Source organism: Dermochelys coriacea, chromosome 2 (genome assembly GCF_009764565.3).
Source record: "Dermochelys coriacea isolate rDerCor1 chromosome 2, rDerCor1.pri.v4, whole genome shotgun sequence".
Classification (NCBI taxonomy): domain Eukaryota; kingdom Metazoa; phylum Chordata; order Testudines; family Dermochelyidae; genus Dermochelys; species Dermochelys coriacea.
Genome location: NC_050069.1, coordinates 213,218,595 through 213,244,328, shown reverse-complemented (window position 1 = coordinate 213,244,328; position 25,734 = coordinate 213,218,595). Strand labels below are relative to the sequence as shown.

At 41.3% G+C, this 25,734-nt stretch overlaps 1 protein-coding gene across 1 annotated transcript in view; it reads left to right on the top strand.

The window, feature by feature from the left end:
* The window catches only part of HDAC9 (histone deacetylase 9), a 668,907-nt gene that overhangs the window by 577,391 nt on the left and 65,782 nt on the right, over positions 1-25,734 (top strand). Inside the window, exon 23 of the mRNA XM_038391401.2 lies at positions 17,245-17,363. Coding sequence (XP_038247329.2) covers positions 17,245-17,363 — 119 coding nt within the window. The remainder of the gene's footprint in view (positions 1-17,244; positions 17,364-25,734) is intronic.

Sequence of the window (25,734 nt, the reverse complement as noted above, 5' to 3'; positions counted from 1 at the left end):
CCTTTCCACTGTGTGGGCAATAACCTAGATTATCTAGAGGACTGTCTCCCCATCCATTTGTGATCACATAGAACATCTTCCCACTCATTGTAATTGCATAACTTCCCAGTGGCAACTATGGTAACTTTTCATTGAAAAAATCATTTTATTGAAAAATATATGGGTTAGATTCTCAGGTGGTGCAAATTGGCAATGTTTCACTTCAGCTGAGAAACTGGTCCAAGACAGAAATTGAATTTTTACCTATATTTAAATGCATTGTGGCAGGTGGGAAATGAAGAGCTCTCTCTTTCAGCAGCCAGATTTTTCAGAGCAGCAGCAAATACTTTGGGGACTGCTGGTAGTTCATGAACCACAGTTTGAAAACTACTGCTCTTGAGCACAGCTTACAAGCTTTACTAGCTATTTCATGGCAAAGGATTTTAAATGGCAAAACTGTCTCAATAAGCAAATGCTTGCTTTTTTTCCCGTTTGCTTTAAGCACTTTGAAGGCTATAAATACAACTCCTCATTCAAGATTAATAAATGTATATGAAGGAGCTTATGTAACTGAAGAGTTTGTGTACATGTAACTCCCCAATTTTATGAAAGTCTTGGAGGATTTCTGGAATACTTGGAAAATCAAAATAAAATAAACCAAATAAAACCAAATTTGATTTTGATGAAAATTTCAGACATAAGACCAGATAAAGATTTTGGATAACATGGGCTCCAGATATTCAAACTGGAAAATGAGGATTTAACAGGTATACAACAAGTCTTGTGTAATTAGAATATATATCCTCCTTACAGTGTTTTTCCAGTAGATTATTGGACATTTATAGTCATTTACTCATGTATTTAATCTATGTCAATGTGTTATTTTGTCTGTAACTGTGGGAGACAAGAGTGTGAAAAACATAGGTAAAAGTGGAAATCATGCTTATTTTCATGCACTGCCAATAGTTCCAACGTATAATATAACTGTAGCTGCACGTTGCATAGGGAAATATGCTATTCAATTCATTCTTAAATGTTCTTGAAATTATAATCAATCTCAGTTCCCAAGGCAACTGACGACACAAAGATGGACCAGCCAATAATGGGAAACAGCTTTTAAGTTTTTTAACTATAACATATGGTAGAAAAAGTATTTCTTGTTTCATGCGACTTAAAAAATGCTCATGAAAGGAGCTACCCAATATATCACTTCAAATGGGAATGAAAAAATGATTGAAAGAGGTATGAGCAGTTTAACTTCACAGGAAGAGTGCAGTATCTTGTAAGTGAGTGAATGAATGAAAGGCAAATTCAGCAACATCATTTTTAAAGTGACATTGGATGCTAGTGCAAATCCTTTCATGCCCCTTTCCTCTGAACTTGCCCCTACTCTGTATAGGAGAACAAATGCCACCCCATTGCACTATTGGAAACCTCCCAGTGCCAGATGTACTGGCTTTCTGTCCAGAATCTGCTGGTGGTGCTGCTCAAAGCTTCCATCTCACAGTACTTCTGGAAGAATTATGTCTGCTCTAGCTTTCAGAGGTGTAATGCCACAGGGCCACATGCATTAGCAATGCATCTCTTACTCCTTTTTGGCAGAGCCTTAATAAAACCCATTTGGTGAAATACTAATTTCATTGAAGTCAACAGCAGTTTAATTAAATACGTATTTAACATCATTTTATTGCCACTTAGCTCTGTATTTTCCCTTTTTGTTTCTTGTATTGACCTCCCCAGTGTATATGTCTATTCCCCATTCCTTCCTGTTAAAAACTGGGGAATATTTATTTAAGCGTTCTGCCATTCCTGATTCCTCTGTATTGCTCTCCATCCTCATTCTTCAGAGGTCCTACTTTATCTTCAATCTTTCTTCTCTGGTTGATACCTTTGAGAAAAACATTTATTTTCCATTCATTGCTTTAGTCAACAGGTTTTCATTGATTTTCTTTTAGTGTCTCATAATCTCCCAGTTTATCTCTTGACCTCTATTTTGTTTTCTGCTTTAGATAACAATTTTAAGCAAATCATTTCAGTGACATAGGGCTTTTATGAAACTTCATTTTGGTGACAGTGTTTCTTTTCTATTCTGGATTTCCTTCTGTATGAGATCTCTTTCTTTTATATTTCAGCGATAAAGATTGATTTCTTGGTTTCATTGACGTCAATGGCAAAATTCCCATTCATTTCAACTATACAAAAACAGGCCCCAAATCTGCCAATGTCTCCCATTCCTCCAGTTACCTTTTTTGAGCCCATCCTTTTAGATGGTGAGCACATTGTGTGAGATACAAGGACCACGAACACCTTGCAGGATGGTGTACTTATGTTTTAATATGCCAGCAATCTGATATTGCCTGTTGTGATTAGCAGTCTCCTCCTTTCTGAAGTGTAGAGCTTTCCTTTGACTGTCTGTAATATCACCCCTTCTTAATATACCTACTTCAGTTGGTTTGTGATCACTGGCACTGAATTTCCCCACTACTTTGGGATCTGTTATAATTCTTTTATTGTGCTGAGCAAAAAGAGAGAGGGGAAAAAGAGAAAATGAGAAAAGCAGGACGACAGTGTTATCCAGAGCCAAAACAGGTCAGATTTCTAGCTGAACAGTAGCTGGAACTTTTACAGAATCAGTAGTAGTTTCTAACACTGTGTAGTATCTAGAGGTTGTAGCATTACTCTGAGCATTCCTCCTTGTCCCATGAACAAGGGAAAGGGGGTTTATGTAGTGTAACAAACAAGAGGCCAAAAAGTTGTACTGATTACAGCACATCACTGTAAGGACCTGACTTGGGGCTCTTCTAAATGTCTAATTATGCAGAATTCTGCACAGCCCACATTAGCAGAATTGGTGTTTGGTTTGTGTACTTCATTAATGTCTGTTCTAGCTGTAGTGCTGTGGGTGTGAAATTCTGCTTCTGCTTAAATGCATGTTTGGAAAAGAATGTAGTGATGTAATGGATTTTTCTAAGGCAATATTGTGTCCTGGTTTCAGTGAAAGGTTCATAGCCCTGCTGAGATAGAGAAGAGCCAACCATCCTGCGTCTCCTAAAAGGGACATGTTAGACACTGACACTGTCTGTAGCATCAACATCATCTTGCTATAGATCAGAGAGACTCCCACATAGCCTAAGTGTAAGGAAATCTCTATGTCACTTTTCTCAGCTGCTTCAGCCCGTTCTTGCCAGAGGGTTAGGGGACGGTTGCAAAGGGGAAACAGGATTAGGGGGTGGATCAAGTGGCAACCTCAGGTTTGGCTTGATTGGACCAGGTTATGACGCACAGAACACAAGCAGGGGAAGGGGGTGCAAGCTCGGGGCAGTGCAATGGACATGGGCACCAATGCCAGTTAGGCCAGAGGTTTTAATGATTCTCCTATTGGATTACCCTAATAAAGCAGATGAGGCATATTTGTGGGGCATACTGTGGCCAGGCTTGCAGTGTCAACAGTGAAAATAAGCAGGCCACACCATTATATATGAGTTATTAGAGAGATGTAGGAAGACTTGAAGGTATGGGAACAGTTTCTGAGTCAATGTAATGGGATGTCATTATGGAGGGAGGAATGGTTATTAGAGGTGGGTTTGAAAATCCATTCAGATGCTTCAGGGATATGGGTTTTGGGGTGTTTTACCAAAGCAGGTTGTGTTCTCCAAAATGGCCAGCCATCTGGATGCAAAACGGGGTTGTGCATGACATGACTTTCCTGAAATTTGTCTCCATTTTAGTCGCAGTGGTTATCTGGGGACCAGAGTTAGCTAATAAAAGGTTGTGCTTCTGGTGTGACAACATGGCAGTGGTACTACATGTTATCAGGTCACCAAACGTCCAGGTCACACAGAGTTATGAAGTTAGTGAGGGTATTTGTGCTACAATGTTTAAGCCTCAACATCTGTTTTTCTTCCAAGCATGTTCCTGGGGTGGATAATGGCATAGCAGATGCCTTGTCTCATTTTCACTTCCACAGATATCAGGAGCTTGCACCGGGAGCTAGCAACGAACCCGAGCAGATGCCGCTGGGTGTACGGTGTACGATGTTGCCAGTGGTATAGAGATCCTTGGCTCCGGGCACATGGCTGATTTATGAAGGACATTTTAATGAATTCTTCCAAATTCAGGATCTGGAATGCTAGTCACCAATATGGCCCATCAGAGCGGGGCAGGTGTTGCAGTACATGGTCGTTGGCAATCCAGCTGCTGGTGTCTTTGACAATCCTGGCATAGTGCAAGGGGCAACTGAGTTCTTTTGTGAGGATGGCGGTTCACCTCTCAGACTTGAGGGCTGGCATGTTTAGATGGTATAAAAGAGGCCATTGGGAGATGTCTGGGAACCCGACTGGGTTTGGGGTGGGGGGGAGCAGCTAATTGCTGGCACCTCCTTGTGGCCAGTGTCCAGTGCAAGTACTCCATTGGGAAGGCATCCAGTGACCAGATAAATGGCCTGGTAAAGGAATAAAAAAATAGGTGCTGGTTAAAGAAACGGAATAGAGGGAGGTGAGGGGTGGTGTTCAGGGCTCCTATGATTGGTAGGGCAAGGAGTCAACCCCACTTTCTTATAGCCCACCTTAACCCTCCTACCTGGGGGATGGTAAGGTCCAAGCTATGGGTTGGCTGGGGGACCTGGATGGAAAATGAAGGATGGCTGATGGAAGTCCTGGGTAGTTATTTGAATGAACATGAACATGGAGTTGCCTGCACTGTACACTTTTATCCACCGGGTAGTCCCAGACATCTAATAATAAAGTTGCAGCCTGGTCAAATTCATATCAAGTGTCTCCTGTCCTTCTTTTGGTATAGCTGGACAACAGCATCATCTTACTGTAGATCAGAGAGACTCCCTCATAGTGAATTTGACCTGGGTGTAAGGAAATCTCCATGTCACTCTTCTCAATTGCTTCATTTTATACATTAGGACAAAGTCGGAGGAAATAACATATACATATCTCTTCCCTTTGAGGTAATAACTCTTAAGAGTTGACAAAATCATCTTAAGCACATAAAAGCAACTTCTGAATTCTTTCAGTTCAAGGGAAAAGTGAGCAATGGAATAGGCTGTCCAGAAAAGTTTTGAAATCATTACCACAAGAGCTTTTAAAGGCAAGATAGAAAAAAGCAGGGGAACCATATTTTAGAACCTATGCTAAATATACTAGGAGTCAGACGAGATAAACTCTGAGGACACTTCCAACTTCACTTCACACAGCTTTCATTACATTTAGGAAAATGAATATGTGAAATATGAGGGGAAAATGTAAAAAGATAACTAAGTCCCATGCATAACACTGTTCCTGACTAGTGGATGTGAAAAGTGATATTTTCAGAAATATTCATAAACTTGATCTGGGATTAAGCCTGCTGAGAATCCATGATAATTACTAGGGCAACTAGCCCATGCTGCCATGGCTTCATTACTACCGCTACTCAAGCTAGCTAGATTAAAGCTAACTCAGATATGTATACATGAGCTGCAGCTACTGCCCATGATTGCAGTGTAGACATACTCTAATACCTTTTGAACTTTGGGGAATTTTAGGCTCTAAATTGTGGCTTGGCCTGTTGCTTTGTATGGTCTCTGCAACAAATAAAGGGTCCATTGGGTCATGAAGGCAGAATGTTTTTTAGTTTAGTCCAAACAGTACCCTTGGCCTTCTTCTCCCTACCCACCTGTTCAATATTCTTCTGGCATGTAAGTTAGCTACTAAATTATCCTTTCTGTTTTACCATTCTCAGATTGTTATGTAGTTAGGGAATTCTTGATGTCAAATGCTTTGGAAAGACCACATTAAAAGGTAGTCTCTATTGAAAACAATACAAATTTTTCCATAGAAACAAACAATTCCATAGACAAGCTATCATTTGTTTTGTGCATTCCATAAACCACACTACATTTACTTACCATAAAGTCTGACCTCTCCATTTACTTATTTCTATTATTATAAATTTTGATTTTTTTTCTTTTCAGGAACAACCACGTTTAGTGTGTAATATTCAGGTTTACTGTGGGGATTTAAGTGGTATTGTTGGCTTATTGTGGCAAAGATTTAGGCCAAGTCCATTGATTTGTGTGATAAAATTCTGTTGAAAGAAATGATTTAACGGAAAGACAAAACTGATAGCTATTTAAGCCTAACAAAAAGGATATACTGTACTATATCCAGATTTTATAGAAGTGAAATATGAGTGTTAAGCTCCACATTGCACGCCATCCAAATTTTAAATTAGAAAATTATTTTTTAATCCCTGTTATTACTTTTATGTTTTATGTCAGAAAACTTCTGGGGATTATGTATATATGTGTGGTGTGTGTGTGTGTGTGTGTGTGTGTGTGTGTGTATATATATATATATATATATATATATATATATATATATATATAAAATAAATAACAGATGGGCAATAAACGAGTTTCCGATAGGCACATGTTATACTTCATGGGCTAAATTCTGGCCTAAGGTATTCCTGAGAGCAAAATTTTGTGGGGTATTTGTGTATGTACATAATGTATGTTAGTGTGGTTATAAGGTTTCATGTTTATCATCTTTCTCCTTCTCCTTAGTCATGGTGTTCAGTTTACAGGTAACACGATGTTGTTGTTTTTTTAACCCCCAGCCTTGCAGAATCTAGAAGTTAAGCTGGATTTCTTGCTTCTTGTGCATCTTCATCAATAATAAAGATCTTCAAGGTCAAATTAATCCTGCAGTCACACTTGTCAATACCATGGTCCCCAGCTGAAAGAAACTTAAATACTTTTGTTTATGATCTATAAGATGGAATGATATCCAACTTGATCAGTTTTTAGCTGTGTTGGTTCTGCAGAGGAGAAGACCAAAAACACTTATTTCTATCACTAAAATACATAAACACATATGACTATGAATACATGCAGGAGCAGGTTTGTTGAGTAAGCACGTGCTATTTAACATACTGACCTTTCAGAATAAAACTGCTCTTTAAGGGGGCATACTATTGCATGTGTTCTCTTGGCCTCTTTTCAAATATCGTCCACATATCACTTTGTATGTGTAAGCAGATGGGCATCTATGTTCAATAGGAAATTCTGGATGGGTTTGGACTAAAGCCACATATTTGAACACTGGAGCTTGGCCATGGTTATGGATCTAAACTTCCCTGAAATTTGTCTCCATATTGGGCCAAACTTAAAACCCTATATCTAAACACTGCTAAGCTGTGAATAAACTGAAATCTGAATATAGATATTTATTCTCATTGTGGATGTCTGTATGTCATAGCTTCTAGAAGTTGGATATTTTCATGTGACAATACCATAAGCTCCTTCTTTGTAGTTTCTGAAAACTTCAAAGTAATATTTTTCTAAACTTTCTCCTGTTGGCTAATTTATTTTGCCCATCTTGGGTTATTTTTGAACTAATTCAGTGGATCGGATTTAGGCGTGCCATAGATCAGATGTAGAAGGGCCCTTGTAGTTACTTGAAAGTAAGTTTACCACCTTTGTAAAGAATAATTTTAAAAATGGAAGGGTCAGTACATATTGTAATAAATATTTCTTATATTTTTTGGTTGGTGTTGATATTGCAATTCCAGTTGTAACAGAACTTAGGAAAATTTCAGGCAGGATGCCTAAATCATTATTCATTTAAAAAGAAACCCATGAATAATAATCTCAGGTTCAAAAATGTGAGCTGCAAAAGCCATAAATAAATAAAAAGAACAATAAAAGATGCAAAGCTGAGGGTGTCTTTAAACCTTTTGATTCAATGGAAATCGGTGGGGCCCACAGTAATAAAGTTAAGCACTTGCTTAATTGTCGGTAGGATTGGGGTCTAAGAAGGGAAGATCCCTTAATTATGCTAGAGATACATTCCTGTTTTAAAACTACATTTATTCTGATTTAGTGCCATATCCAAGGTTAGCTAGATTGACTGGGAGAGATAACTATACTAAATAATACAGAAAAAATTAACCTGAAGTTCTGGGGGGAGGAGGGAGGGAATGCAACATAGTTTTCTTTTATGTAAGTAGGTAACTTACATGATATTATATTAAAACATACGTGAAAACAATGCGTAAAAATAATAGATACCATAGGGCACTGTTCCCAACGATTATTGCATACGCTTTGAAATACTGGGGATCAACCTCCTGGGCTTCACTGATCTATTCACTGGGCCTGGGTTTCAGCAATGTACTTGAACATTATGTAACTTTCAGTCCGGTGGAGGCGATTCTGATAGTTTTTCTTCAAGATGGGAAACTGAGAGTCTTAGCAGATAGCAGTACATTACTTCAAATTAAGGGAGGGCCCGTCTTGGATCAAACACTAGGTATATTAGAACTAACGTGTTGTATATATTCAGCAAAAGGAGGGAGTGGGGAAACTGAGTAAATAATACTTAAAAAGAAAAGGAGGACTCGTGACACCTTAGAGACTAACACATTTATTTGAGCATAAGCTTTTGTGAGCTACAGCTCACTTCATCGGATGCATTCAATGGAAAATACAGTGGGGAGATTTATATACAGAGAGAACATGAAGCAATGGGTGTTACCATACCACTGTAAGGAGAGTGATCAGGTAAGATGAGCTATTACCAGCGGGGGGTGGGGGGAAACCTTTTGTAGTGATAATCAAGGTGGGCCATTGCCAGCAGTTGACAAGAACGTCTGAGGAACAGCCGAGGGGGGGGGAGTAAACATGGGGAAATAGTTTTACTTTGTGTAATGACCCACCCACTACCAGTCTTTAGTCAAGCCTAAGTTAATTGTATCCAGTTTGCAAATTAATTCCAATTCAGCAGTCTCTCGTTGGAGTCTGTTTCTGAAGTTTTTTTGTTGAAGAATTGCCACTTTTAGGTCTGTAATCGAGTGACCAAGAGGTTGAAGTGTTCTCCGACTGGTTTTTGAACATTATAATTCTTGACATCTGATTTGTGTCCATTTATTCTTTTACCTAGACACTGCCCAGTTTGGCCAATGTACATTGCAGAGGGGCATTGCTGGCACTTGATGGCATATATCACATTGGTAGATGTGCAGGTGAACGAGCCTCTGATTGTGTGGCTGATGTGATTAGGCCAGAAGTTAACTTCTACAGGACAGGCGCAACAAAGAAAATAACAGAACGCCACTAGCCATCATCTTCAGCCCCCAACTTAAACCTCTTCAATGCATCATCAAGGATCTACAACCTATCCTGAAGGACGACCCATCACTCTCACAGATCTTGGGAGACAGGCCAGTCCTTGCTTACAGACAGTCCCCCAACCTGAAGCAAATACTCACCAGCAACCACACACCACACAACAGAACTACTAACCCAGGAACCTATCCTCGCAACAAAGCCTGTTGCCAACTGTGTCCATATATCTATTCAGGGGACACCATCATAGTGCCTAATCACATCAGCCACACTATCAGAGGCTCGTTCACCTGCACATCTACCAATGTGATATGTGCCATCATGTGCCAGCAATGCCCCCCTGCCATGTGCATTGGCCAAACTGGACAGTCTCTATGTAAAAGAATAAATGGACACAAATCAGATGTCAAGAATTATAACATTCAAAAACCAGTCGGAGAACACTTCAACCTCTTTGGACACTCGATTACAGACCTAAAAGTGGCAATTCTTCAACAAAAAAACTTCAGAAACTGACTTCAACGAGAGACTGCTGAATTGGAATTAATTTGCAAACTGGATACAATTAACTTGGGCTTGAATAGAGACTGGGAGTGGATGGGTCATTACACAAAGTAAAACTATTTCCCCATGTTTATTCCCCCCTCCCCCAGCTGTTCCTCAGACGTTCTTGTCAACTGCTGGAAATGGCCCACTTTGATTATCACTGCAAAAGGTTTCCCCCCAACTCTCCTGCTGGTAATAGCTCACCTTACTACCTGATCACTCTCCTTACAATGTGTGTGGTAACACCCATTATTTCATGTTCTCTGTGTATATAAATCTCCCCACCACATTTTCCACTGAATGCATCCGATGAAGTGAGCTGTAGCTCACGAAAGCTTATGCTCAAATAAATTTGTTAGTCTCTAAGGTGCCACAAGTCCTCCTTTTCTTTTTGCAGATGCAGACTAACATGGCTGCTACTCTAAAATAATACTTAGTGTTGTCTAGTAACTAAAACAGTGGACATGGATTCTTTATTTCTGTTCTCTGTCCAGGTTTTTCCTTATGATCACTGTGTTACTTTAAGCAAGTTAGTTACCTGTCCTCTCCCTCAGTGTATTCATTTGTGAAATGGGTTTTATAATGCCTACTTTAAAGGGATGTTGGGCCAGATCATAGCTATGCTGATTTCCACCAGCTGTGGATATGGACCATTGTGTTTCTTAGTTAACATTTATAAAGTGCTTTGACAAACTGTGAGTGGAAAGTGCTACTTTTTTGTAGTCAATGAGAATAATTGATGTTACTAAACCACTATACCCTGTAGATTCAGAAAAATGTGGATTTGCCCTTCAGTTATACTAATTACCACCCTCAATGTTCTGTGTAGGTTGTCTATGCTTCCTCTTAAATTATAAACTCTATCGAAGTAGAGTGGTCATTTATGTCAACTTAGCCCTTTCTCTGGATATCTTTGGCTTTATTTGGTGGCACAACCCGATGAATTTCTGGCTTGGGTACTTCTCTGCATGTCTTCTGGGAGAACAAATGTTTGGGAGCATGCTTTCCATGTGCAGTAAAACCACAAAAATAGAATAGAAGAATAAAGGGAATAAGATCAAGTAAATGGTAAAGTCTCTATAATGTCTTGCATCTGATGTTCATACTGTTGGGGAAGGGAAAGAACACATGCTTGATGTTTTCTCTAGGACTACACCCAACTGGAAGTTGTCCCATGGCTTCTTTGCAGACAGCAGCATACCCAAATTGAATCCATTAATTCTGTGGGGAAATCTCTTTTGTGGAACTAAAATTAATCTCTTCAAATTCCCAGGCACATGCTCCACTGCCAGTGCCATCAACCTAAAGGAGGGGCTGCATTGTCTTGAGTCACTCCACTATAACTGTAAGGCTTAATGGAGTGAAGTAAACTCTGGTGTGAGATAAACCATGACCCGACTGCTCAAGATTTTAAAATGTGATGTGCAATTAGTGGCACAGCAAAAGGAAGGAAAGAGCAGGGAAGTCCCTAAAATCCTACTATTCTTTTCAGGTGAATACTTTATATCCAATAATTATGGCTTTGTATGACACAGGATAACAGAAAATCAGTCTCTCTTTTGGATTTTTTTTTCTTTAGCGAGGGAAGGAAGGAGTAGAGGGTATGACTAATAGTTAAAATATAAAACTCAGATTTAGTCAGACAACAGTATTTCCATCTAAAGTCTCAGAAATATCTTAGTAATAGATTTTGCTTTCTGTTACACTCATGCAGCCCAGCTGGCTTCAATAGGGTTGCACTACTGCATCTGATAAAAGAATTTGGCCCCTAGTGCACTATTGCCTGGATCTAATTCTTAACTCCCCTCCAGATAAAATAATAACTATCCTTAGTCTTAATCTTGGATACAGCCTCTATCTACAGAGCCTTTTAGAGTATTTTTCTTGGGATTGTAAGAAAGTGTTTTGACATTCATCATAACCAGAACCTGTCAGATGTGATATACTATTGAGTATAGGTATGTCCTGAGGAATTAGGGATGGCTAACAAGATGATTCTTTAGAATAAACCCAAATGTAATTTTATTGGTTTTTTTCCTGTTATTATCAGATCCAGACTTATTTTGGCTGAAGCTGGCCAGAGGAGAATTGCCATGGCATGGGTGAACTCACTCTGGTGCAAACTCCGTGAAGCGGCTTATGGGCCAACTACCCCACCCCACACTGATGTCATGGGTGTGCCTGAGGGAGGGTAGATCATGATGGAGCTCTTTGTGTGATGCAGATCCTTCACTAATGCAGGGTCCCAGGGCTGCTCTCTCTGATGCTTGGCCAGGCCAGCACAGGATCAGGGAGCTGTAACCTGCTCTCTGACTGTTCCTTCTGCCCGGAGCTAAACAAAACTTGGGTTCAGGGAAGAACTGAGCCTCAAGTATGGGCAGGGGAAAAGGGTGGATCTTCAAGGGATCCCCATCCTCCTGATGAAGTGCAGCCCAGTTGCTTGAACAGGGCTCTGCATGGTGGTCAACTTCTAAAAGCTTTTGCAAAGGACAGTTGTCCAGACAAGTCAAGGAGGTTGGGGGTCTGTGAGAGCCACTGTGACCACAGGGTTTGGTGTGCATTCTGATGAAATGCATTATCTATATGTTTGAGTCAAACAAATTACTCATGACAGAAACCCCATGGGGTATGAAAGTATCACTGTTTTTGTTTTATAGATGGAGGAATGTAGGCAGAGATGTTCCATCACTTGCCTAGGCCATAGAAGGAGTCATTGTCAGAGCTGGACATAGAGAGGAGTTGTCCCTGGCTTTCAGTTCTACATGTAGTCCATTAGACGAGGCACATTATACCTTCATGATGAACTGCCCCATCATGTTTACAGACATATTAGTTGTTCAACAGAGGAACCAGCTTAGGTTCATGCTGCTAGGTTTGAGGGAGAAAGCGACATTAGTGCCATCAGTATCAGTTTATGGAGCACTGGAATCCATTACCATGTGGGTCCTCCCCAAAATCAGTGAACCTGCAGCCATGGTTTTCTTGGAAGCCAAAGACCAGCCATGGGCTGCTGTTGTGAGAACCATAAACAACTAATGATTTTTAGAAGAAAATAGGAACTAACTTTCTATCCTAGCAACCAAATTATACTTTCTTTAGTATTTTGAAAAGAAAAGGACTATACATGTATTTTTATTATCAAAACATGAAAGATGAATTAGATTAAGTCTGATATTCCAGTTACCCCCAAATTTGGAGGGATGAAAGGGAAGGGAAGCAATGACATAGATTTTCTAGTCTTCACAGGCCAGCTCTGTGTGCAATATGCTGAATCAGACTAGCAAAAGTCTGCCAGTTTGTAAAGTAACTTTATTGTTTTGTGGAGGGAGTGGCGGTACTGCTCTGGTGTGAAATACATTCATTCAAATTGATGCTTTACATCTGCATTCGCAAAAGCAGAATTTCTCATTCTTTTTTTCTTTTTGCTAATTTTCAGAAAAGCATTTTGAGGCATTTACCACCCTTATAGTCTCAGCTATCACTGACAGAACCGTACTAAATGTCACCCCCACCTTTCCAGTTATTATCATTGTAAAAGTCATCTCTTTCTTTTGTCTGGAGGTTTCCATGTATCCTCTCTGTACAGACTTTTTACTACCATTATAGGTAGTGCTAAATAGTGATGCCTATTAAGTATGGTTGCCTGACATGTCCAATTGTAAGATGCTGTTTTCGTTACTTATAACTTTCCCATAATTTAACCACTTGAGCTGAAATTTCCCATGCTGCATTTTTGCTTCTGTCTGAATTTTTCTGGGAAGTTTCAGCTAAAATGATTGAGCTGTTTCTGAGAACAAGATTATGGAAAAACATGTTTTGCCTGAGCTAAAAAATTCTTACAACCACTTCACCGAGGCACTTTAGTGTCTCCAGGCTTTGGAGCAGGGACTTGAAATTTGGTCAGCGGCAATGTTCCCTCTATTTTTTGACAGGCTGTGTGCGCAAAAACTTTCTTCTGTGCACATTTTTGTGCGCACGGTGTTTCGCCATGTGCATGGGGTTTAGGATCTGTGTGCGCACACGCACATGCACACAGCTTAGAGGGAACAGTGGTCAGCAGATGGGGTGGGATGCCCTGATATCAGGGATAAGCCTATTGGCTTCCCAATAGAACTGTGACCAAATGTGGTCAAGTTATAATAATAGCCTCAGTTTGCATATGCTCACTAGAAACCTGTTAGAATATGGGAAGCTAAATTTTCCAAAGATTCAATCTGTAGCGAGCATTCTCCATCCATTCACAGATACTATTTGACGATCAGGCTGCTTGAGTGTAGAGCCCACGATCTTCTTTTTATTTTTTATAATTTTTTTTGTTTTAGGAATTTCTTGTTCTTTTATTTTAGCCATTAATCCAGTCACCCTCATGCCCTCTTATATATCCCACCTTGTAACAGGGCGCCTCCATCGGTACCTGGTGAACCTTGCAGCCTAGCCAGTTCAGATGGTTTTGCCATCACAATCATACACACTGGGTTGTTTATCTTTCACCAAGATGTGCATTTATGTCCCTCTACATAACAGTACTTGTGCAATACAGGCTTACAGGTTCCCCTGTAGCCCTCACTGCCTAGCTCAGGATGACTCTCTGAGCTTCCTTCAGGGCATCTCCTGAGCTCCCCTGCTTCCTGTTTCCTCTCCTTATATTCTCCCCAATTACCTTGTTAACCTAGTGATTGTCACCCAGGTGCTCACAATCCCCCATCAGAAAATGTGTAATTGCCCTCATCTGGGCCTGCAGCCTTCTCCAAGCTACAGCAATGCCAGTGATCAAAATGCTACTGCTAACACCTGTCAAACCCCTCTCCTATTGACCTTCAGCCCCCCATCCCATTAGGCCCAGAAACTCCTTCCCTAGCCCCCTTAAATATTCCACTTCCCCTACTGAGTCCCAGTCCCCCAGGTCCTCCATTAGTCCTGAGGACCCCTCACTTATTCCTCCTTATATATTTTCCCTGTCCTCTGGGTGAGGGGGAACCTAGTGAGGGGTTGGGTCCTGCCCACAGGAGGTGGAAAACTCTGGGGGAAGGGGTCAGGTCCTGCACCTGGGGGTTGGGAGGCCCCAGGGGGTTGCAGATAAAGCCCACCCGCACTCATTCTGCAGCAGTGGCTCCTGTCCTGCAGGTCTAGGCCCAGTTTCCCACGCCATGCATTGTGACTTGGACATGGGTTCGCAGCATTGCTCAGGTTTGACCCAGCTGCCCCTTCATCAGTGGGGCCGGGACAAACCTGTGCAGCACTATGCCAGGTTACAACACCCGGAGCAGGGATCTCGATCCAGCCCTGAAGGACAAGAGCTGCAGGAGCTGCCACTGCAGGGTGCATTTTTGTTTTATGCCATTTTTTATGTTCTTTTTCGTTTTGTGTTATTTTGCATTTGTGATGAACATGGGGCTTTACTCATGCACCTTCCTCACAGAGGCATGTGCCATCCCAGGACTGCGAGCCTTAGCAGGACTTCCCCTGCAATTGTTCTCTGTTGTGCTCTCAATGCTGCCCCTGCTGGCATGCTGTCAGCTTGGCTAAGGAATATGCAGCCTGTCTGGAATGCAGAGGGGTGAGGAACCAGCATGGTGGTAGGGTGGCAGGAGTGATGCAGGGCTGTAGGTCAAGAGCAGAAGCTTGAGGAGATGGGAGTATGAGGGAGAAGGGAGTTAGAAGCATTACCTGGGCTGGGACTTCACATCATCCCTGCCTCATTCAGTGCACAGGACGCACAATGCTCTCAGAATGAATTTGGGGCTGTGCAATAAAGAAGGCTGATGTCTGTAGGGCCCCTGTCTCATTTGTTGCAGAAGTTGGAAGGTGTGTGGTGAATGAGGCAGTGATCATGGACTTAAATACTGTATCATAATAAATATGCACAGGGGGGCTGGATTAAGGCTGCCCAGGCATTTCCTAACTTTTGACTACTTACTTTACAAACTTAACATTCTTTCAACATAGCTTTCTTTAAAGGTAATTACATAATAATTATTGTGTCTTTATGGAATTGTCTGTATACTTGCATTGTAGTGCTTTAGTGCAATCTCAATGGAATAAGCATAACAGACCTGCAGTAAAGCTGAACTATCCTCTTTTCTGAGCTAACATGACAGCAATTTGATTCTCCAGTGTCCTGATCCTACACTCATTATTTAGATAAAACTCTGATTGACTGCAACTCAAGTGGAGTTTTGTGGGAGTAAAGAGTGCAGGATATGGTCACTAGTGTTAAAAGTACTGTTGAGGAATTTGGAACAAAACAAAGTAGATTAAAATGCAGAAACAAAAATCACACAGAATGGACGAGAACTGTTAACAGTCTAACTAGATCCTTAACATGCTCTTCTTTTTCCTATGTGCAGTATTAATAAGGAAATGCACATATGCTTTGAAATAAGGCAGGTGCTATCATAGTTAGTATATAAAGATATCCATTTTAAGAAGAATTTCAGTCTGAAGTCTGGTTTCAGAGTAGCAGCCGTGTTAGTCTGCATCAGCAAAAAGAAAAGGAGGACTTGTGGCACCTTAGAGATTAACAAATTTATTTGAGCATAAGCTTTCGTGAGCTACAGCTCACTTCATCCGATGAAGTGAGCTGTAGCTCATGAAAGCTTATGCTCTAATAAATTTGTTAGTCTCTAAGGTGCCACAAGTCTGAAGTCTGGAATTCTGGAATTAGTGAATTTAGATTAGCATCTTAATTGACTTTTAATATAATTGAAGACTTTCAGAATTAAACTCAGACAACAATAATAAAGTATCAGTGTTTGAACCTGTAATTTTCAAGCCAATGTATGAGCAGGAATCCTGAAAAGTCAAGTCAAAGAAAATATTTGTGAATCAAGTTTGAGCTTTACCTTTTCTTTAATAAATTTGCTTTAAAGAAATCTTTAAATGCTGACAAAAGCTAAACTAAACAATAAAAATCCTAATCCAGGTTAAAACCTATGTGAAGGAAAGGGTTAAAAAAACTAGAACATTTGGGAATGTGAAGCATTGAATTATCTGACTGAAACCAGCAGGGGTTGCTGTCACTATTTTGTGGTTGTCACATTCCTGCTATGCTTGACCTTGGAAAGGCTTGACAATGTAGCCTGGATTTGATTAAGGGAATTTCATGTTTTTCCTTTGCTAGAGTCACCCCCCACCTCGACAAACATTTTAAAATGTTAAGAAAAAATATGTTTGGAAAGCAAACATTTTCCCAAAAGAAATTTATAGTTTAAATTTACACCAAGTTTGCACTCACTGGAGCAGTCCAGGTTTCCACTGAGGCTTTGAATATTCTCTGTAAACCATTAGTCACTCCCCTGGAAGAGACAGTTTTTTATAGGCAGCGGGATAAAACAGGCACAGATGTGTGTGTAATATTAGAGGTTTTTCACATGTACCTGTACTTTAAAAAAACCCTAGAAAATTGGAAAAGAAAAAGAATGAAAGCAGAGATGGGAAAAGTTGAATTTTTTTGACTAAATATAATGATGATTAATTTAGTTAAAGGAAGATATTAATGTTTTTGATGCCCAGACTTTTCTTTTTGTACAGTGGATGCCAAGCAGTACGCTTAATGAAGGTGTGAGCTGTAGTTTGTAACTGACTGCCTTTTTATTCTGCAGGACTGTGATTATGCCTATTGCCAATGAGTTTGATCCGGACATTATCCTAGTATCAGCTGGATTTGATGCTGTGGAAGGCCACGATGCTCCATTAGGCGGGTACAAAGTCACAGCTAAATGTATGTATAGTCATAAAGTGGTTATTTTTTTCTGGCTTGATGATTTCTTCTGGGACGGGTCTTCATTTTAGAACCAAATTTTGCCCTCATTTATACACATATAAGATTGCCCTGGTGTAACTGACAGAAGAATCTGTCATTTAGTTAATATCCGTGGGTAGCAATAGAACTCGCAGGAACCACTTGAATGTGATACAAATAAAATTATATCTTAGCTATTCTAGCTCACTCCTTGTTGCAGAGCCTCTTGGCATATTTTTGTCTAGGTCTGAAAGCTTTATTTTGCTGGCATTCAAATAACCTTTCAGAGATTTCATGCTTTTTTTCAACAGGCTCCACTTCCAAATGAAGTAATAAATTAGTCATTTTTAAACTGTGTCAAACATTGTTAAATTTTGGAGGCTTAATTCTGATCTCACATTGTTTTTATATTACTGTAATCCACTGAACGAGTTACTCCTGATTTATACCACTGTTCATGAAAGTCAAATTTTTCAAAAGAAATTAGTGATGTGCAATGCCTCAGTTTCTGGATGCCCAGTTTAAGCCCCTAAAGCAGTGATTCTCAAAGCCACTCCACCGCTTGTTCAGGGTAAGCCCCTGGCGCGCCAGACCGGTTTGTTTACCTGCCGTGTCCACAGGTTCGGCCAATCGCGGCTCCCACTGGCCGCGGTTCACCGCTCCAGGCCAATGGGGGCTGCGGGAAGCAGCGCAGCCCGAGGGATGTGCTGGCCACCACTTCCCACAACCCCCATTGGCCTGGGGCAGTGAACTACAGCCAGTGGGAGCCGTGATCGGCTGAACCTGTGGACGCGGCAAGTAAACTAACCGGTCTGGTGCGCCAGGGGCTTTCCCTGAACAAGCTGCGGACTGGCTTTGAGAACCACTGCCCTAAAGGAGTCTGATTTTCGGAGAATGGGTGCTCAGCAGCTTCCAAACATTAGATCCCTTTAAGGTGTCTCCAGTCGGGCACCCCAAAATCACTAAGCACTATTGAAAATCTTGGCCAAAATCTGTTTCTTGCCTGTGGGCTAGATTTGTAAAGGTATTTAGGTGCCTAAAGATGCACATAGACACATAGTGGGAATTTCAAAACAGCCTAGATTAAATCAATAAGAATTAGGTGACACGGTCATTTTGAAAATTACGGTAGGTAGCTGCATCTTTAGGCACCTAAATATCTTTAAAAATCTGGCCCAATAACAATATGTAGAGCAATGTGCAGTGTAGCATTGCAATATATATGACACTGTTGACATTCTATGCTGGAATACAAAATAGACTTGTTTTCTAATCCAGATCCTTATTTAGTGTAATTTAAAATCGCTCCATAGGGTCAGTGGGAGTTGTGTGTTGGTGTGCAAAGGAGGGAGCACTGTGTAAAGGTTTAGCTCAATGAGTCCTTGCATGTCAATGGGATGTGTTAATCTGCAGTGGGAATGGAGAGGAAACAAGAACATGGCCATGGTGAGGAGCTGACCAGCCACAGAAGCTTAACTGCCATCTCCTTCAAGGTTGGGATGTTATCTGCATTGTGACATGCATGCAGAATGCAAATAAAAAATGACCTTTAATTTATTATATCTCTAAATTTCTTCTGCAAAGATATGCATTGGGGGTGGGGGTGAAAGTAAGTCTAGTGACTTACTGGTACTCTGGGGCCAGCTCTGGCCTCCGGAAGGGGCGGGGCCTAGGGTGGAAGGAGCGGGGTTGAGGGGGTCAAAGCCAGCCCCAGTCCACCCTGTAAGGTAAGTGCCCGCCCCACCGGGGTAGCAGCAGCAGCCCAGGGCTCCAGGGGCTATTTAAAGGGCCCATGGCTCCCCTGCTTCTACCGCCCCGGTCCTTTAAATGCCATCAGAGCCCTGGAGTAGCGGCGGCGGAGCTCCAGCAGCTATTTAAAGGGCCCGGGCGGTAGAAGCAGGGGAGCCCCAGGCCCTTTAAATAGCTGCTGGAGCCCTGCAGCCGCTACCCCAGGGCTCCAGCAACGGGGCTCTGGAGGCAATTTAAAGTGCCTGAGGCTCCAGCCACTGCTGGGAGCCCCAGGCCCTTTAAATTGCCCCCTGGGGAAGCTGGGCTGCCCCAGTACGGTGCACCGACTCTTACCGGTACGCCATATCGGGGCGTACCAGCTTACTTTCACCTCTGACTGGGGGGGTGAAATCCCTCCTTGGAGGAGGGCTCATGCAAGTCCCTCCACGCTGCACAGTCCTTATTATTATCCTTTACAAATAAGGGGAATGGGTAGAGCTGTGATTGCATGAGCTCAACACTCCCAGTGTGCAGGGCAAGAGGGCTTCACAATGACTCTATAACCGTTGGTTCAGAGGGATCCTTACTTACCTGGATGTCACAGCTAGGAACCCTTGCTCAATGGGCTTAAGAGGTACCACTTGCTGTTCCAGGCAGGATGGGATGTGCAGCAATTCCACAACCTACCAGTATATTGGAGGATGTATCTTATTCTTCCCCCCACCCCAACCCTGACAAGGAGAATGGAGTGAATTTCACCCTGATAGTGAAGAAAATTTTTCTTCATCCACTCTGTGTTCTGAATGCACTCTACCCTCTTTGCGTAGCACATACAAAGCCTGAAATCGGCTTAGAATTTTAGTACAAGAGGCCACACATACACACCAGTATAAATGTAAACAAAAAATTGATTTACAGTAAGTGGCTCTTGTTTAAATTAAAGGAAAAGCAAATATAGGCCCAGATAATAATCACATATCTAAAGGACGAATTGTACAGAGCCAAAGAATTTTATTATTTCCCCCAACCAAAATTCTCAACATTCCACCATACGTTTTTAGAGTATATATCCGGCATATAGTATAGAGAAAAGTGCATACTGCCTATAACAAAAAATCATCTAACATTTGAGAGACAAACTCCATATTAAAGAAGTACAAAGGTAATCTAAATGTAGATCCATGAAGAAATAGTAATGTCATTGGTTCCTTCTCTGACTTGTAAAACGTACAATACAAGCAAGTACACAGAGAAATTCTAATATGTTTTTGCAAGCCAAACTGTAGCTTGTTGCCAAATGATTATTGTCATTTCATTTATATATTTTTAGTGCTTTGAACTCATTTAATACACTGATCTCTCTGATTTCCAATGACCCAATACAATCTTTGCACTTGAGAATTAAGACATTTACGTCAAAAAAGGAAAACTGATTCTTTGACTATTTTCCCCACTTGGTAAAGAAGCAATACAGAGACGCTGCACCATTGGTGGAGAGCATTTTATGGCCTTTAGTCAGAGCACAGTCACACAGAAATAGCTGTAAAGCATTAACAGAACAACAAGTCCTGGCTCTGAAGAGCTGGGAGAAAAAAAGATGAAGATAGATGATCCAAATGAGAAAATCACTGGGCCAAATACATCCCTGGTGTAACTCAACTGTACTCATGGAATCATATAAATATAGTGCTGGAAGGGACCGTAAGAGGTCATCAGGTTCAGCTCCCTGTGCTGAGGCAGAACCATGTAAACCTAGACCATCCCTGACCAGTGTTTGTCTTAAAAGCCTCCAATGATGGGTTTTCCCCAACCTCCCTTGGAAGCCTATTCCTGAATTTAACTACCCTTATAGTGCAGAAAGTTTTTCTTAATATCTAATCTAAATCTCTCTTGCTTTAAATTAAGCCCATTGCTTCTTGTCCTATCTTCCGTAGACATGAAGAACAATTGATCACCATCCTCTTTATAAGTTCCCTTAATATATTTGAAGACAGTTATCAGGTCTCCCCTCAATCTTCTTTTCTCAAGACTAAATATGCCCAGTTTTTTAACCTTTCCTCATAGGTCAGGTTTTCTAAACCTTTTATCCTAACCCTAACCTTTTATCGTTTTTATTGCTCTCCTCTGGATGCTTTCCAATTTATCTACATCTTTCCTAAAGTGTGACACCCAGAAATGGACACTGTATTCTAGCTGAGTCCTCACCAGTGCTGAATAGAGCAGAACAATTGTCTTACATGCAACACTCCTGTTAACAAATGCTAGAATGATATTAGCCTTTTTTGCAACTGAATCAAATTGTTGATTCATATTCAATTTGTGATCAACTATAATACCCAGAACCTTTTATGCAGTACTACTGCCTAGCCAATTATTCCCTATTTTGTAGTTGTGCATGTGATTTTTGCTTCCTCAGTGAAGTACTTTATCTTTGTCTTTATTGAATGTCATCTTGTTGATTTCAGACCAGTTCTTCAATTTGTCAAGGTAATTTTGAATTCTTATTCTGTCCTACAAAGTGCTTGCACCCCCTCCCAGCTTGATGTCATCTGCAAATTTTATAAGCCTACTCTCTACTCCATTATTCGAGTCATTAATGAAAATATTGAGTTGTACTATACCTAGGACTAAACTCTGCAAGACCCCAGTAGATATGCCCTCCCAGTTTGGCAGCAAACAATTGATATCTTACTCTGAGTACGGTCTTTCAACCAACTGTGCACCCACCTTATAATAATTTCATCTAGACCAGGGGTTCATCTAGACCAGGTGGCTGAGCCACCGCTTCCTGCAGCTCCGATTGTCCAGGAACGGCGAACTGCGGCCACTGGGATGCTCAGGTAAACGAAACGTCTCATGGCCCCCTAGGGCTTACCCTGAACAAGCTGCAAACCAAGTTTGGGAACCCCTGATCTAGACCATATTTCCTTAGTTTGGTTATGAGACTGTCAAGACTGTGTCAAAAGCTTTACTAAAATCTAGATATATCAAATGTATAGCTTTCCCCAATCCACTAGGTTAGTAACTTTGTCACTGAAGGAAATTGGGTTGGTTTGGCATGATTTGTTCATGACAAACCCATGGTGGCTATTCCTTCTCACCCTATTATTCTTTATGTGCTTACAAATTGATTATTTCATTATTTGTTCCAGAGTCTTTCCAGGTATTGAAGTTAGGCTTACTGGTCAGTAATTCCCTGGATCTTCTTTGTGTCTTTCTCCGGTCCTCTGGGACCTCACCTGTCTTCCATGAGTTCAGAAAGATAATTGCTAATGGTTCCAAGATTGTTTCAGCTAGTTCCTTAAGTATACTAGTATGAATTTCATTAGGCCCTGCTGATTTGACTACGTCTAACTTATCTAAAAAGATTTTAACCTCTGCTTTTCCTATTTTATCTTGCATTCCTTCCTCCTTCTTGTCAATATTAATTGGTATGGATTATCTGGTCACCTTTTTATTGAAGACTGAAGCAAAATAAGCATTAAACACCTCAGCCTTCTTGATGTTGTCAGTTATTAACTCTCCTTTCCTGCTAAGTAGAGGACCCAAACTTTCCTACATCTTTCTCTTGCTCCAAATATATTTAAAGAATCTCTTCTTATTGGCTTTTATGTCCCTTGCTAGGTTTAACTCATTTTGTGCCTTAGTCTTTCTGATTTGTACCAGCATAGTTGTGCTATTCTTTTGCATTCTTCCTTAGCAATTGGTCCATGTTTCCACTCTTTGCAGGATTATTTTTTTTATTTTAAGATAATTAAAGAGCTTCAGATGGAGCCATATTGGCCTGTTACTATTCTTCCTACCTTTTCCTCACATTGGGATAGTTTAAGTTGTGCCTTTAATACTGCTTCCTTAAGAAACTGCCAGTTCTTCCGAACTCCTTCCCTTAGATTTTCTTCTTAGGCAGCAATACCTATCAGTTCTCTGGGTTTTTTAAAGTTTGTTTTTTTTAACCATTATCCCTGCTGATCGCAATCCTTCCTTTCCTTAGAATCATGAAATCTATCATTATATGATCACTTTCACCCAAATTGTCTTCCACCTTCAGATTCATAACCCATTCTTATGTGCTGGTCAGAATAAAATCTAAAATGACTGTCCTGTTGTCCTTATGTCTTCCAATTTCTGAAACAAAAAGTTGTCCACAATACAATCCAAGAATTTTTTGGAAATTTTGTGTTTTGCCATATTACTTTTCCAGCAGACATCTTGTAGTTAAATTCCCCCACTACTATCAGTCTTATGTTTTGCATATTTCCGTTATTTGTTCTAAAAACACCTCATCCACCTCCTGTTCTTGATTTCATTGTCTATAGTATGCCCCCACCATGATATCATCTCTATTTTCCCCCCTTTTATCTTTACACAGAGACTTTCAAGTGCTCTGCCCCTCACCTCCTTCCTTGGACATCAGAACAAATGTATATATTCTTGATATATAATGTAACACCTCCTCCCTTTTTTCCCCTTCTTGTCCATCCTGAACAAGATATACCCCTCTATATGAATATTCCAGCATGATATTTCCCAAGTCACTGTGATGCTAATTAAGTCATAATTTGGCTTATGCACTAATACTTCCAGTTCCTCCTGTTTATTACCCATACTCCTTGAATTTGTGTATAGACATCTAAGATATTGAGCAGATTCCCCCACTTATTTCTATCTTTTTGCTCCTATGACCCTATTGTAATTTTTCATGTTCCCCACAACATCTTATCTGTTAAGGTTGCATTTTTATGCCTATCTGTAGGCTTTTGTCACCTGCCCCCTTTGAACCTAGTGTAAAGTCCTCCTCACTAAGTTAGTCAGTTGGTGGGCAAAGATGCTCTTCCTTTTCTTGGTCAGATGGACCCCATCTTCTCCCAGCAGCCTTCCTTTCCAAAACAGCATCTCATGGTCAAGGAAGCCTAATCTCTCCTACTGACACCATTTGTGCAGCCATGTATTTGTCTCCAGGATGTGTGTCTCTGCCTTGGCTTTTACCCTAACTCAGAGGATGGACAAGAACACAACCTGTACCCCCAACTCCTTTGCCATCACTCTTAGAGCCTTGTAATCACTGCTGATCTGCTCAGGGCCATACTGTTAGTGCCTGCATGAATGAGCAGCATAGGGCAGTGCTCAGAGGGATAGTGAGTCTCAACAACCTTTCTTTATGTGTCAGATATGGGCTCTATGCAGGCAGCACACTTCCTGGGGCATCATGACAGGTCAGATTGATGGATACCTCCATCCCCCTTAGAAGGGAGTCCCCAGCCACCAGCACGCCTCCTGTTAGGTGCTATGGCCGTGAGCCTCCCACACTTCATGGCAGATGGCTCCTCCGCCTCTGTTATTGGCATCACCTCCTGTTACCAGTACAGCATACTGGTTCTTGACCACATTGGAAATGAGACCTGAGTGGAGGATGGAGCATTGTGTCCTACCCTAGGTGGCAGGCAGCCAATCTTCTCCTCACAGAGCAGCCAGTTCTCTTTCCCCCTCTGGTGTTGCTGTAGTCATCTGTAGTTGGCTATCATCCTTCATCCCAGATGTTTCCATTTGCATCCTGTCAATGTAGTCCTCATGCTCCCAGATGTTACACAAATTAGCCACCTCCTCCTTCAGCTCTCTTACCTCCTTCTTGAAGGACTCCACCAACAGACACCTCTCACACCAGGTGATTTCCCTTGCCTGGCTTTCATTGGCTCAGACATGAAGGCTGCATTCCAAGCAAGTCAAAAACAGGATCTTGGTAGAAGGCTCCAGGGTCAGGATGCCTGTCTGACTAGGTACCCCACAGGTGAAGGAAAAGAAGGAGCTAGCAGTGGTATTTGCAACACACCATTTTCCTCCCATTGTGGGTTTTTCCTTGTGGAGTTACCTGCAAGTTAAGGAAGGGCGGGGGGGGGGGGGGGACAAAACAAAATAAAAAAACCTTCCTCCACTGGTGAATTCAGCTGGCTAACTCCCTTAGACTCCCAGCTGCCTTCGTCTCACCAGCTATGTATCCAATGACTGTGGTCTGTTATTTTGGGAAGCATGTTTAATTTATAGCCTGTATTAATGCAATCACACATTTTTGCCTGTTACTTTATTTAAAATAAGTGTAGTCTGGGCCACTGCCCGGTCTCAGCTTCCGAACAGTAAATGAATACATCAGCAGCAAACGACTACTCCATACCCTTTCAGCTGGCTCCCATTCAATACCAGGCATGGCCCGTGAAGCAGAGTCTTTCCCTGATATTCTCCTGGAGTGGTGGTGCTCCTTGCCATGCCTAATAGAGCACTGCAGTTTAAAGGCACAGTTGAGTCCTCTGATGATAGTAATGCTGGTGCTGGAGGATCTGTCACCAGACTAACTTATTGCATAGTACACAGCTAGAGCTATTCCTTTTTTGGTCAGCTTACCAAGTATTTATGAGCCAAATCCAGAAGTCTATTGAAAGGATATGGAAGGAGTCAAAGGTGGAAGAACTGGCACAGTTGCAGTTCATGGGGGGTCTGAGTTATGGAGAAGCTGTACCATGAAGTGGAAGTTCTATAGAAGGGTTTTGAAGGCAATAAGGGAAAGAGGTGGCATGACCAATGGGCCATGTGGATCCACTGGCTAAAACACCCTAAGAAGAGGATTCAGAGG